This window comes from Bombina bombina, chromosome 8 (genome assembly GCF_027579735.1).
Source record: "Bombina bombina isolate aBomBom1 chromosome 8, aBomBom1.pri, whole genome shotgun sequence".
In the NCBI taxonomy this organism is placed as follows: domain Eukaryota; kingdom Metazoa; phylum Chordata; class Amphibia; order Anura; family Bombinatoridae; genus Bombina; species Bombina bombina.
In genome coordinates, this window is record NC_069506.1 from 139,877,604 (window position 1) to 139,892,078 (window position 14,475).

General features: G+C 41.1%; 1 protein-coding gene across 1 annotated transcript in view; it reads left to right on the forward strand.

Moving 5' to 3' along the window:
• Positions 1-2,790: 2,790 nt before the first annotated feature.
• LOC128638893 (DNA ligase 1) overlaps positions 2,791-14,475 on the forward strand; it is a gene marked incomplete in the record, with an annotated part of 517,030 nt that continues 505,345 nt past the window's right edge. The window contains 2 exon segments of the mRNA XM_053691021.1: positions 2,791-3,202; positions 12,850-12,949. Of these exon segments, the coding sequence (XP_053546996.1) occupies positions 2,791-3,202; positions 12,850-12,949 (512 nt within the window).

The following is a 14,475-nucleotide window of genomic DNA, read 5'->3' on the forward strand; positions in this document are numbered from 1 at the left end:
CCACCCAGAGGTATTTCTTCAGATTGTTCAAATGTGGGAGCTTCCAGAAATAGATCTGATGGCGTCTCATCTAAACAAGAAACTTCCCAGGTATCTGTCCAGATCCCGGGATCCTCAGGCGGAAGCAGTGGATGCATTATCACTTCCTTGGAAGTATCATCCTGCCTATATCTTTCCGCCTCTAGTTCTTCTTCCAAGAGTAATCTCCAAGATTCTGAAGGAATGCTAGTTTGTTCTGCTGGTAGCTCCGGCATGGCCTCACAGGTTTTGGTATGCGGATCTTGTCCGGATGGCCTCTTGCCATCCGTGGACTCTTCCGCTAAGACCAGACCTTCTGTCGCAAGGTCCTTTTTTCCATCAGGATCTCAAATCCTTAAATTTAAAGGTATGGAGATTGAACGCTTGATTCTTGGTCAAAGAGGTTTCTCTGACTCTGTGATTAATACTATGTTACAGGCTCGTAAATCTGTATCCAGGGAGATATATTATAGAGTCTGGAAGACTTATATTTCTTGGTGTCTTTCTCATCATTTTTCTTGGCATTCTTTTAGAATTCCGAGAATTTTACAGTTTCTTCAGGATGGTTTAGATAAAGGTTTATCCGCAAGTTCTTTGAAAGGACAAATCTCTGCTCTTTCTGTTCTTTTTCACAGAAAGATTGCTAATCTTCCTGATATTCATTGTTTTGTACAAGCTTTGGTTTGTATAAAACCTGTCATTAAGTCAATTTCTCCTCCTTGGAGTTTGAATTTGGTTCTGGGGGCTCTTCAAGCTCCTCCGTTTGAACCTATGCATTCATTGGACATTAAATTACTTTCTTGGAAAGTTTTGTTCCTTTTGGCGATCTCTTCTGCCAGAAGAGTCTCTGAATTATCTGCTCTTTCTTGTGAGTCTCTTTTTCTGATTTTTCATCAGGATAAGGCGGTGTTGCGAACTTCTTTTGAATTTTTACCTAAGGTTGTGAATTCCAACAACATTAGTAGAGAAATTGTGGTTCCTTCATTATGTCCTAATCCTAAGAATTCTAAGGAGAAATCGTTGCATTCTTTGGATGTTGTTAGAGCTTTGAAATATTATGTTGAAGCTACTAAGTCTTTCCGAAAGACTTCTAGTCTATTTGTTATCTTTTCCGGTTCTAGAAAAGGCCAGAAAGCTTCTGCTATTTCTTTGGCATCTTGGTTGAAATCTTTAATTCATCATGCCTATGTCGAGTCGGGTAAAACTCCGCCTCAAAGGATTACAGCTCATTCTACTAGGTCAGTTTCTACTTCCTGGGCGTTTAGGAATGAAGCTTCGGTTGATCAGATTTGCAAAGCAGCAACTTGGTCCTCTTTGCATACTTTTATTAAATTCTACCATTTTGATGTATTTTCTTCTGAAGCAGTTTTTGGTAGAAAAGTACTTCAGGCAGCGGTTTCAGTTTGAATCTTCTGTTTATGTTTTTCATTAAACTTTATTTTGGGTGTGGATTATTTTCAGCGGAATTGGCTGTCTTTATTTTATCCCTCCCTCTCTAGTGACTCTTGCGTGGAAAGATCCACATCTTGGGTAGTCATTATCCCATACGTCACTAGCTCATGGACTCTTGCTAATTACATGAAAGAAAACATAATTTATGTAAGAACTTACCTGATAAATTCATTTATTTCATATTAGCAAGAGTCCATGAGGCCCGCCCTATTTTGTGGTGGTTATGATTTTTTTGTATAAAGCACAATTATTCCAATTCCTTATTTTATATGCTTACACACTTTTTTCTTATCACCCCACTTCTTGGCTATTCGTTAAACTGAATTGTGGGTGTGGTGAGGGGTGTATTTATAGGCATTTTAAGGTTTGGGAAACTTTGCCCCTCCTGGTAGGAATGTATATCCCATACATCACTAGCTCATGGACTCTTGCTAATATGAAAGAAATTAATTTATCAGGTAAGTTCTTACATAAATTATGTTTTTCTTTCATAATAGCAAGAGTCCATGAGACCCACTCTTTTTGTGGTGGTTATGATTTTTTTGTATAAAGCACAATTATTCCAATTCCTTATTTTTGATGCTTTCGCTCCTTTCTTATCACCCCACTTCTTGGCTATGCGTTAAACTGAATTGTGGGTGTGGTGAGGGGTGTATTTATAGGCATTTTGAGGTTTGGGAAACTTTGCCCCTCCTGGTAGGAATGTATATATCATACGTCACTAGCTCATGGACTCTTGCTAATATGAAATAAATAAATTTATCAGGTAAGTTCTTACATAAATTATGTTTTTTCCAAATTTTCCAAATTCTATACTTTTGCTTCTTCGGAGGCTATTTTTGGGAGAAAGGTTCTACAAGCAGTGGTGCCTTCCATTTAAGGTACCTGTCTTGTCTCTCCCTTCATCCGTGTCCTAAAGCTTTGGTATTGGTATCCCACAAGTATGGATGAATCCGTGGACTCGATACATCTTAAAAGAGAAAACTGAATTTATGCTTACCTGATAAATTTCTTTCTCTTGTGATGTATCGAGTCCACGGCCCGCCCTGTCTATTTAAGACAGGTAGTATATTTTTATTTAAAAAACTTCAGTCACCACTGCACCCTATAGTTTCTCCTTTTTCTTCCTAGCCTTCGGTCGAATGACTGGGGGGTGGAGCTAAGGGATTAGCTATATAGACAGCTCTGCTGTGGGTGCACTCTCTCTGCACTTCCTGTTGGGAAGGAGAATATCCCACAAGTATGGATCAATCCGTGGTCTCGATACATCACAAGAGAGAGAAATTTATCAGATAAGCATAAATTCAGTTTTTTTTCAACATGGAAGAACTTCAAAATGTTATGTGTTCCATGTGTTTAAATGCAAATGTGGAACCCCTGGTTACTTTTTGTCCTGCATGTATTGACAAGGCTCTTAAATTTAGGGAGCAAATTGTGTTTGATAAGAAATTGTCAGTAGCGGATGGTTCTCAGGGTTCTACTGATGAGATGCAGAGTCAAGCGTCACAGCCCTTAACGCCGGCTCAAGTGGAGCCAAGTACCTCTGCAGCTTCTGCTGCAATTACTTTAAAGGATATTGCGTCTGTTATGTCATCCGCACTTTCTGAGGCATTGTCTGCTTTTCCTATTTTTCACGGTAAACGCAAAAGAAAGGAAGCCCATGGGGTTAATACAGCTTCTGATGCCCAGTTGGCGATCTCTGATATACCCTCTCTGAGCTCTGAAGTGGGGGGTATGGGGGTCTTATCTGAAGGGGAACTTTCTGACTCAGGAAGTATTTTGCCAGTAACTAAATCAGAAGTGGTTTCTTTTAGATTTAAACTTGAGCACCTCTGTCTTTTACTAAAGGAGGTTTTGGTGATTCTGGATGACTGTGATTCTATTGTGGTTGCTCCAGAAAAATTAAGTAAGCTGGATAGATATTTAGAAGTTCCTGCTTATTCTGATGTTTTTCCAGTTCCTAAGAGAACTTTAGAGATCATTGCTAAGGAATGGGAGAGACCAGGTATTCCTTTTTCTCCTTCTCCGATTTTCAAGAAAATGTACCCTATTGCTGACTCTATTAGGGACTCTTGGCAGATGGTCCCTAGGGGTGGAAGGAGCTATTTCTACCTTAGCTAAATGGACTACTATTCCTATTGAGGATAGTTGTGCTTTTAAAGACCCTATGGATAAGAAATTAGAGGGTTTACTTAAAAAGATTTATGTTCATCAGGGTTTGTTATTGCAACTGGCAGCCTGCATTGTTACAGTTACAAGTGCGGCTGCTTACTGGTTTGATGCTCTAGAGGATTCCCTTAAAACTGAGACTTCTTTGGAAGAAATACAGGATAGGATTAAAGCTCTTAAACTGGCTAATTCCTTTATTACAGATGCCTCTCTGCAGATTACCAAACTAGCGGCTAAAAGTTTGGGGTTCTCCATCTTAGCACGCAGAGCTTTATGGTTAAAGCCTTGGTCTGCAGATGTTTCTTCCAAATCTAAACTTTTGGCTATTCCTTCCAAGGGAAAGACCTTGTTCGGACCTGACCTGAAGGAAATTATTTCTGATATTATGGGGGGTAAGGGTCATCTTCTCCCTCAGGATAAGAGATCCAAACAGAGGGGACGACAGAGTAATTTTCGTTCCTTTCAAAATTTCAAGGGAACTCCCTCCTCCTCTTCCTCTAAGCAGAAAGGGAGCTATTCTCAAACCAAGTCTACCTGGAGACCCAACCAGTCTTGGAACAAGGGTAAACAATCTAAGAAACCTGCTGCTGCTCCCAAGTCAGCATGAAGGGTTGGCCCCCAATTCGGGACCGGATCTAGTAGGGGGCAGATTGTCTTTTGTCGTCCAAGCTTGGATGAGAGATGTTCAGGATCCCTGGGCAATAGATATAGTGTCTCAGGGATACAAACTGGATTTCAAAAATTCTTTCCCCAGAGGAAGGTTCCTTCTTTCACGATTATCTGTAGACCAGATAAAAAGAGAGGCGTTCTTACGCTGTATGAGAGACCTCTCCTCCATGGGAGTAATCTGTCCCTTTCCAATTCAGGAGCAGGGACAGGGGTTTTACTCAAATCTGTTTGTAGTTCCCAAAAAAGAGGGAACTTTCAGACCTATCTTAGATCTCAAGAGTCTAAACAAGTTTCTCAGAGTTCCATCTTTCAAGATGGAAATCATTCGTACCATACTTCCATTGGTTCAAGAGGGTCAATTTATGACAACAGTGGATTTAAAGAATGCTTACCTTCATGTTCCCATCCACAGAGATCATTACAAGTTCCTGAGATTTGCATTTCTGGACAAACACTTCCAGTTCGTGGCTCTTCCTTTCGGTCTAGCCACGGCACCCAGAATTTTCACAAAGGTTCTGGGGTCTTTACTGGCGGTTCTAAGACTGTGGGGCATTGCAGTGGCGCCTTATTTGGACGATATTCTGATCCAGGAGTCAACATTTCATCTGGCAAGGTCCCATACCGACATTGTGCTTTCCTTCCTAAGAACCCACGGGTGGAAGGTAAACCTGGAAAAGAGTTTGTTAGTTCCTCAGACAAGGGTGCCTTTTCTGGGAACTATAATCGACTCTATTTCAATGAAGATTTTTCTGACGGAGGTCAGAAAGTTAAAAATTCTGGATACATGTCGAGCCATTCGGTCCATTCCTCGTCCGTCAGTGGCTCAGTGCATGGAGGTAATTGGTTTAATGGTGGCGGCAATGGACATAGTACCATTTGCACGGTTTCATCTCAGACCTCTGCAATTGAGCATGCTCAGGCAGTGGAATGGAGTTTATACAGATCTGTCTCCTCATATCTCTGGATCAAGAGACAAGGAATTCTCTTCTATGGTGGTTGTCACTGGATCATCTGTCTCAGGGGACATGCTTCTGCAGACCCCCATGAGTGATAGTGACAACGGATGCCAGTCTGTTAGGTTGGGGAGCAGTTTGGAACTCCCTAAGGGCTCACGGTGTATGGACTCCGGCGGAGTCTCTACTTCCCATCAATATTCTGGAGTTGAGAGCAATATTCAATGCTCTTCGGGCTTGGCCTCAGTTGGCTTCGGTCCAATTCATCAGATTTCAGTCGGACAACATAACGACGGTAGCTTACATCAATCATCAGGGAGGAACAAGGAGTTCCTTAGCGATGACAGAAGTAGCCAAGATAATTCAGTGGGCAGAGTTTCACTCCTGCCATCTGTCTGCGATCTACATCTCAGGGGTGGAAAACTGGGAAGCAGATTTTCTGAGCAGGCAGGCTTTTCATCCGGGGGAATGGGAACTCCATCCGGAGATTTTTTCCAGCCTTATTCTCAGATGGGGCAGACCGGAGTTAGACGGGTCCAGGTCCAGGAATCAGGCGGATCTGATAGATGCCCTGGCATGACCTTGGTCTTTCAGCCTAGCTTATGTATTTCCTCCGTTTGCTCTTCTTCCCAGGGTGATTGCTCGAGTCAAACAGGAGAGGTCGTCTGTAATTCTCATTGCTCCTGCGTGGCCTCGCAGGATTTGGTATGCGGATCAGGGTCCCTTCCATCATCCGAATCTTGTTTCTCTGCAGCTGACTGCTTGGAGATTGAATGCCTAATTTTATCTAAGCGAGGTTTTTCTGATTCAGTCATAGATACCTTAATTGAGGCACATAAGCCTGTTACTTTGAAGATTTACCATAAGATATGGCGTAAATGTAGATGTTAGATCCATATCTTAAGCTATTTTAGCTAGAAGAGCTTTGTGGCTTAAATCTTGGAATGCTGATATGACATCTAAATCTAGATTACTATCTCTTTCTTTCCAAGGTAATAATTTATTTGGTTCTCAGTTGGATTCTATTATTTCAACTGTTACTGGGGGAAAGGGAATTTTTCTGCCTCAGTATAAAAAACCTAAGGGTAAATCTAAGGCTTCTAACCGTTTTCGTTCCTTTCGTCAAAATAAGGAACAAAAATCTACTCTTTTCCCCCAAGGAATCTGTTTCCAATTGGAAGCCTTCCTCAAATTGGAATAAATCCAAGCCTTTTAAAAAACCAAAGTCAACCCCTAAGTCCGCATGAAGGTGCGGCCCTCATTCCAGTTCAGCTGGTAGGGGGCAGGTTAGGGTTTTTCAAGGATATTTGGATAAATTCTGTCCAAAATCAATGGATTCAGAGCATTGTCTCTCAAGGGTATCGAATAGGATTCAGAGTAAGACCTCCTGTGAGAAGATGTTTTCTCTCACGCATCCCAGCAAAATCCAGTAAATGCTCAGGCTTTCCTGAAGTATGTTTCAGACCTGGTCTTCAGGGGTAATGATGCCAGTTCCTTTTCAGGAACAAGGTCTGGGGTTTTATTCAAATCTTTTCATTGTCCCAAAGAAGGAAAATTCATACAGACCAGTTCTGGATCTGAAAATTTTGAATCGTTATGTAAGAGTACCAACGTTCAAGATGGTGACTATAAAGACTATTCTGCTTTTGTTCAGCAAGGACATTATATGTCTACAATAGACTTGCAGGATGCATACCTTCATATTCCGATTCATCCAGAACATTATCAGTTCCTGAGATTCTCTTTTCTAGACAAGCATTACCAATTTGTTGCTCTTCCATTTGCCTAGCAACAGCTCCAAGAATCTTTTCTAAGGTTCTAGGTGCCCTACTCTCTGTAATCAGAGAGCAGGGTATTGCAGTGTTTCCTTATTTGGACAATATCTTGGTACTAGCTCAGTCTTTACGTTCTGCAGAATCTCCCACGAATCAACTAGTGTTGTTTCTTCAAAAACATGGTTGGAGGATCAATTTACCAAAAAGTTTCTTGATTCTTCAGACAAGGGTCACCTTTTTAGGTTTCCAGATAGATTCAGTGTCCATGACTCTGTCTCTAGCAGACAAGAGACGTTTGAAATTGTTTGTAGCCTGTCGGCACCTTCAGTCTCAGTCATTCCCTTCAGTGGCTATGTGCATGGAAGTTTTAGGCCTCATGACTGCATCATCGGACGCGATTCCTTTTGCTTGTTTTCACATGAGACCTCTCCAACTTTGTATGCTGAATCAATGGTGCAGGGATTATACAAAGATATCACAATTAATATCCTTAAATCTGAATTTTCGACACTCTCCGACGTGGTGGTTAAATCACCAGCGTTTAGTTCAAGTTGGGGAGCTGTTTGGGGATCTCTGACAGCGCAAGGGGTTTGGAAATCTCAAGAGGCGAGATTACAAATCAATATTTTAGAACTCCGTGCAATTCTCAGAGCTCTTCAGTTTTGGCCTCTGTTGAAAAGAGAACCATTCATTTGCTTTCAGACAGACAATATCACATGTGTCAATCATCAGGGTGGGACTCACATTCCACAAGCTATGAAAGAAGTATCTCGGATATTTGCTTGGGCGGAATCCAGCTCCTGTCTAATCTCTGCGCTGCATATTCCAGGTGTAGACAATTGGCAGGCGGATTATCTCAGCCGTCAGACTTTACATCCAGGGGAGTGGTCTCTCCATCCAGATGTGTTTTCTCAGATTGTTCAGATGTGGGGTCTTCCAGAGATAGATCTGATGGCCTCTCATCTAAACAAGAAACTTCCCAGATACCTGTCCAGTTCCAGGGATGTTAAGGCGGAAGCAGTGGATGCTCTGACACTAACCTTGTTGTTATCATCCTGCTTACATTTTCCTGCCTCTAGTTCTTTTTCCAAGAGTGATCTCCAAAATCATCATGGAACAATCGTTTGTGTTGCTGGTGGCTCCAGCATGGCCACACAGGTTTTGGTATGCGGATCTTGTTCGGATGTCCAGTTGCCAACCTTGGCCACTTCCATTAAGGCTGGACCTTCTATCTCAAGGTCCGTTTTTCCATCAGGATCTCAAATCATTAAATTTGAAGGTATGGAAATTGAACGCTTAGTGCTAAGTCATAGAGGTTTCTCTGACTCAGTGATTAATACTATGTTACAAGCTTGTAAATCTGTCTCTAGAAAGATATATTATCGAGTTTGGAAGACTTACATTTCATGGTGTTCTTCTCATAAATTCTCTTGGCATTCTTTTAGGATTCCTAGAATTTTACAGTTTCTTCAGGATGGTTTGTATAAGGGTTTGTCTGCAAGTTCTTTGAAAGGACAAATCTCTGCTCTTTCTGTTATATTCACTGTTTTGTACAGGCTTTAGTTCGTATTAAGCCTGTCATTAAATCAATTTCTCCTCCTTGGAGTCTTCTCTTCTGCTAGAAGAGTTTCTGAGCTTTCTGCTCTTTCTTGTGAATCTCCTTTTCTGATTTTCATCAGGAGAAGGCGGTTTTGCGGACTTCATTTAAATTTTTACCTAAGGTTGTGAATTCTAACAACATTAGTAGAGAAATTGTTGTCCCTTCCTTATGTCCTAAGAATTCTTTGGAAAGATCCTTACATTCTTTGGATGTGGTGAGAGCTTTGAAATATTATGTTGAAGCTACTAAAGATTTCAGGAAGACTTCTAGTCCATTTGTTATTTTTTCTGGTCCTAGGAAAGGTCAGAAGGCTTCTGCTATTTCCTTGGCTTCTTGGTTAAAGCTTTTGATTCTTCAAGCTTATTTGGAGTCGGGTCAGACCCCGCCTCAGAGAATTACAGCTCATTCTACGAGATCAGTTTCCACTTAGTGGGCTTTTAAGAATGAAGCTTCAGTTGATCAGATTTGCAAAGCGGCAACTTGGTCCTCTCCATACATTTACTAAATTCTACCTTTTTGATGTATTTGCTTCTTCAGAAGCAGTTTTTGGTAGAAAAGTTCTTCAGGCACCTGTTTCAGTTTGATTCTTCTGCTGATGTTTGCAGTTTTTCTTGTCATTAAAGAATAAACTTATAATTTGGGTTGTGGATTATTTTGGCAGCGGAAAATGGCTGTTTTTTTATTTTATCCCTCCCTCTCTAGTAACTCTTGCGTGGAGTTCCACATCTTGGGTATTGATATCCCATATGTCACTAGCTCATGGACTCTTGCCAATTACATGAAAGAAAACATAATTTGTGTAAGAATTTACCTGATAAATTAATTTCTTTCATATTGGCAAGAGTCCATGAGGCCCACCCTTTTTTTATGGTGGTTATGATTTTTTTGTATAAAGCACAATTATTTCCAAATTCCTTTGTTGATGCTTTTTACTCCTTTCTTTATCACCCCACTACTTGGCTATTTGTTAAACTGAATTGTGGGTGTGGTGAGGGGTGTATTTATAGGCATTTGGAGGTTTGGGAAACGTTGCCCCTCCTGGTAGGATTGTATATCCCACACGTCACTAACTCATGGACTCTTGCCAATATGAAAGAAATTAATTTATCAGGTAAATTCTTACATAAATTATGTTTTATCTACATTTCCTAAATAGATAGAGAAGTTCCCTTAGCGGACCTCTCAAGGAGTCTTGGCATCACAAGTTTTAAGGGACAGTTTCCATGCTAGCCAGGAGTTTTCTATACCTATAGAGGATAGTTGTTCATTTTCAGGATCCTATGGATTATTGGGTAGTGGGTTTGCTCAAGAGGGCATCCCAGGTTGGTATTGCTACCTTTGGGGGGAGCATATTAGTTCTTTGTTGTCTGGTTCTATTTGGACAGACTCTTCCCTCAAATCCAGAATATTTGGAACCAGATATAGTAAAGAGGAGACCTCCCCTGCCTGTGGGAGTGATTCTTTTTGTTCAGATTCAGGAACAGAGTTTGAGACTTATTTCAATTTTAGATTTCAAGAGTCGAAACAGTACCGTCCTTCTATATGGAAGCTATTCGCTGCATTTTCCTTTGATCCAAGAGGGTCAACTTATGACAAGGTTTAAAGGACGCTTATTTGCATGTTCCCATCGCTGGGATCATCACAGGTCCCTAAGGTTTATTTCCTAGGCAAACACTTTCAGTTTGGTCCTTCCACAGCTCCCAGAATATTTTCAGATTTTATGGGTTCGCTGTTGGTGGTACTTCAGTTATGGGGCATTAAATTGGCACCCTTTTCTGGATGTCATCCTTGTCCAGGCGTCATCCTTTCAATAGCAAGGAAAGAGTTTCTTGGTTCCTAATTCCAAGGGTATTCTTCTGGGGAACCATAATAGATTCCATATCTATGTAGTTTTTTCTGTCAGGAGTCAGAAAATCTAGATTTCCGATAGTTGTCTAGTCCTTCAGTACGCTTCTTGGCCTTCAGTGGTTCAGTACATGGAGGTTCCCGGACTGATGGTAGCGGCATTTGACATCATCCCATTTACTCATTTCCTTTTCACACCTCTGCATTTTCTCATACTTCGATAAGGAACGGAGGTTAGGCCGATTTGTCTCCTACAATATTTACTGGAGAAGGAGACAAGGGATCCTCTTGAATGATGATTGTTCAGAATCTGCTCTTCCTATAGACATTTTGGAACTGAGAGCGATCTTCAATGCTCTTCTGGCCTGGCTCCAGTTGGCCTCGGTCCAGTTTCTCTGATTCCAATCAGAACATGTCTCAGTGGTTTACCTCAACCATCAAGAGGGGCGGAAGTCCACTCCTGTCTGTCGACGTTCCTTCTGCCAGGGGTGGACTGGGAGACAGACTTCCTGAGCAGGCAGTCTTCTCATCTGGGAGAATGGACACTCCATCCGGAAGGTTTTCCGAGTCTGATTTTAAGATGGGGTCAGCCGGAATGGTTTTCATGGTGTCTCGTCAGAATGTCAGGTTTACGAGGTGTGGTTTGCGGTCAGGGGATCCTAAGCCGGTAATGATAATTGCCCTGGCGGTACCTTAGTCTTGCATACCTATTTCCTCCGTTTGATCTTCTTCCTCTGATTATTGTTCGAGTCAATCAGGACAGGATCTCCGTGATCTCCATTGCACCGGCTGGACGTCGCAGGATTTGATATGCAGATCTGGTGAACATGTTATCCTTTCCACCTAGGAGTCTTCAGTTGAGGAAGGACCTTTTTAATTCAAGTGCCTTTCTTTCATCGAAAGCTAGCTTCTCTGAAGCTGACTGCTTGGAGATTGAACGCTTAATCGTGTTCAAACAGGGTTTTTCAGAATCGGTCATAGAGACCATGATCCAGACTCTTAATCCTGTAATTAGAAAAATTATTTTTATCGGTTACTCTTGGAGTAGATTTCGGATTCCTGGAATTTTGTCCTTTCTCCAAGAAGGTTTGGAGAAAGGTTTTGTCGGTGAGTTCCCTAAGGGTTAATCTCGGCTTTTTAATATTCAAACGTCTGGCGGATGTTCCAGATGTGCAGTTCTTTTGTCAGGCCTTAGTCAGGATCAGGCCTGGGTTTGAAACAGTTACTCTTCCATGGAGTCTTAATTTAGTTCTTCAGGGAGCTCCGTTTGAGCCTATGCATTCCTTAGATATTAAGTCATTATCTTGGAAAGTTTTATTTCTTGTTGCTATTTCTTTTTCTGGGAGAGTGTCAGAGCTCTCGGCATTACATTTGGAGTCTCCTTATCTTATTTCTATTCAGATAAGGTAGTTTTTACGTACTAAATTAGGATTTCTTCCTAAGGTTGTTCTGATTGGAATATTAATCAAGAGATTCTTGTTCCTTCCTTGTGTCCTAATCCTTTTTTTCAGAAGGAAAGACTTCTGCACAATTCTTTGTTTGTGGTTTTCTCAGGAAAACGCAAGGGTCAGAAAGCTAAGGCTATTTTTCTTTCTTTTTGACTGAAGAGTATCATACGTTTTGCATATGAGACTGTTGGACAGCAGCCTCCCGAGAGAGTTACGGCTCATTCCATGAGGGCTGTTGCTTCCTTATGGGCGTTCGAAAAATGAAGCTTCCGTGGAACAGGTGTGCAAGGCTGCAACTTGGTCCTCTCTTCACACTTTTTCAAAGTTCTACAAATTTGGTATTTTTGCCTCGGCTAAGTCAGCTTTTGGGAGAAAGGTTCTTCATGCAGTGGTGCTTTCCGTTTAGGTTCCCTGTCTTGTCCCTCCCGTATCATCTGTGTACTCTAGCTTGGGTATTAAATCCCATTAGTAATTAAGATGATCCCTGGACTCATTGTGTCTTAAAAAAAGAAAAGAAAATGTATGCTTACCTGATAAATGTATTTCTTTTTTGACACGATGAGTCCATGGCCCGCCCTGTGTTTTTAGACAGGTTGTGGGTTATTTTAAACTTCAGACACCTCTGCACCTTGGCTTTTCCTTTCTCTTCCTAACTTCGGTCGAATGACTGGAGTGGTAGGGAAGGGAGGAGCTATTTAACAGCTCTGCTGTGGTGCTCTTTGCCTCCTCCTGCTGACCAGGAGGTGAATATCCCATTAGTAATGAAGATGATCCGTGGACTCATCATGTCAAAAAAGAAATACATTTATCAGGTAAGCATAATTTTTTTTTATATGCATTTAGTATTGAAAGAATTTCAGTAACAAACAAATAGTCAAATACTGCTCATATAGTCCTTGATTATACTTGTTTCGTTTCAGAATACCCACCTTCTGTTTTGGATGCTGGAAAAGGGATGTCTATGGATACGAGGAAAAGCTGGATTGAAGAAAAGGCTTTGATCCTGAAGCAGACTTTCTGGTTAATTTACATTTTTTATTTATTTTTATGTTTCAAACTGTCTTAGATAATTATGTAGGTTGCTAAGTGATGTGTTTTAATATATTTTTTCATATTTAAATAGTAGCATAGAAAACATTTACTGTAGAATTCCATACAACCCTCTGAATATCTCTCCCTTTTACAGAGGTACTAATAGCGGCTTTAAGTGTTAATTATTGTTAGGTTTGCTCCCAATTGGATTTAATTTAAATAATTTATATTTGATCAACTTTTTCAGCTGTACTGTATTGGAAGGAAAAAAATGTATGCTTTCCTGGAGTGGAGTACACAAATCCATTCTAATTACTAGTGGGAATACAACTCCTGGCCACCAGGAGAAGGCAAAGAACACCCCAGCAAAAGCTTTAAGTATCCCTCCCACTTCCCATAATCCCCAGTCATTCAGCCGAGGAATATGGAAAGAGAACACCAAGGGTATAGAAGTGCCTGAAGTTTAGAAACATAATAAACCGCCTTGAATTTAGACAAGGGCAGGTTGTGGACTCTCCATGAAAGGAAATAAAATAATTTATCAGGTAAGCATACATTTTGTTTTCTTTCCAATGGCATGGAGAGTCCACAAATCCATTCTAATTAGTAGTGGGAACCAATACCCAAGCTAGAGGACACAGAATGGAAAGGGAGAGAGAAACAAGACAGGCGGACCTAAACCGAGGGCACCACTGCGTAAAAAACCCATTCTCCCAAAGGAAACCTCAACAGAGGCAAAAACTTTGAATTTGAAAAATATCAGAGAATGTATCTAACAAGGACCAAGAGGCTGCCTTTTAAATTTACTCCACAGAAGCCTTGTCCATAAAGGGCCAAAAGAAAAAACAGCCCTAAATAAATGAGCCGAAATCCTCTCAGGAGGTCGATGTCCAACAATCTCATAAGGCAATCAAAAGACACTCCTCAACTAAAAGGAAAGAGGAGCTGACGTGGTCTTCTGGCCCCTATGAATGCCAGTAAATAGCACACAAAAGGACAGAGGATTGACCAAACAAAAGTCTTAGTAGCCTGGATATGAATATGAGATCACACACCACATTCAGTTTGTGTAACAAACGTTCTTTCTGAGAAGAAGGATCAAGACAGAGCAATTGAACAACAATATCCTGATTGACATTGCAGTCCAAAAACACAGTAGGAAGAAATCCCAATGTGGTACGAAGGAACGCTTATCAGCAGGGAGAAAAAGAAAAAGATAAGCGGTTCATACTGTAGAGCCGAAATCTGAGACTCTACGAGCAGAGGAAATAGCTAGAAAACACAATACATAATATCAACAGACTGCATCGGCTCAAATGGAGCCTGCTGCAGAAACCGAAGAACAAAAGTAAAGCTCCAGGAAAGAGCAGCAGGAATAAACACAGGCATAATCCTGGCCCAGCCCTGATAAAGGACTAAAGAGCTAGATGTCAGCCAAACGCTTATGAAACAGAACAGAGAGGGCAGAAATCTGACCCTTCATTACCAACCCTTCTCCAGACCCTCCTGGAGAA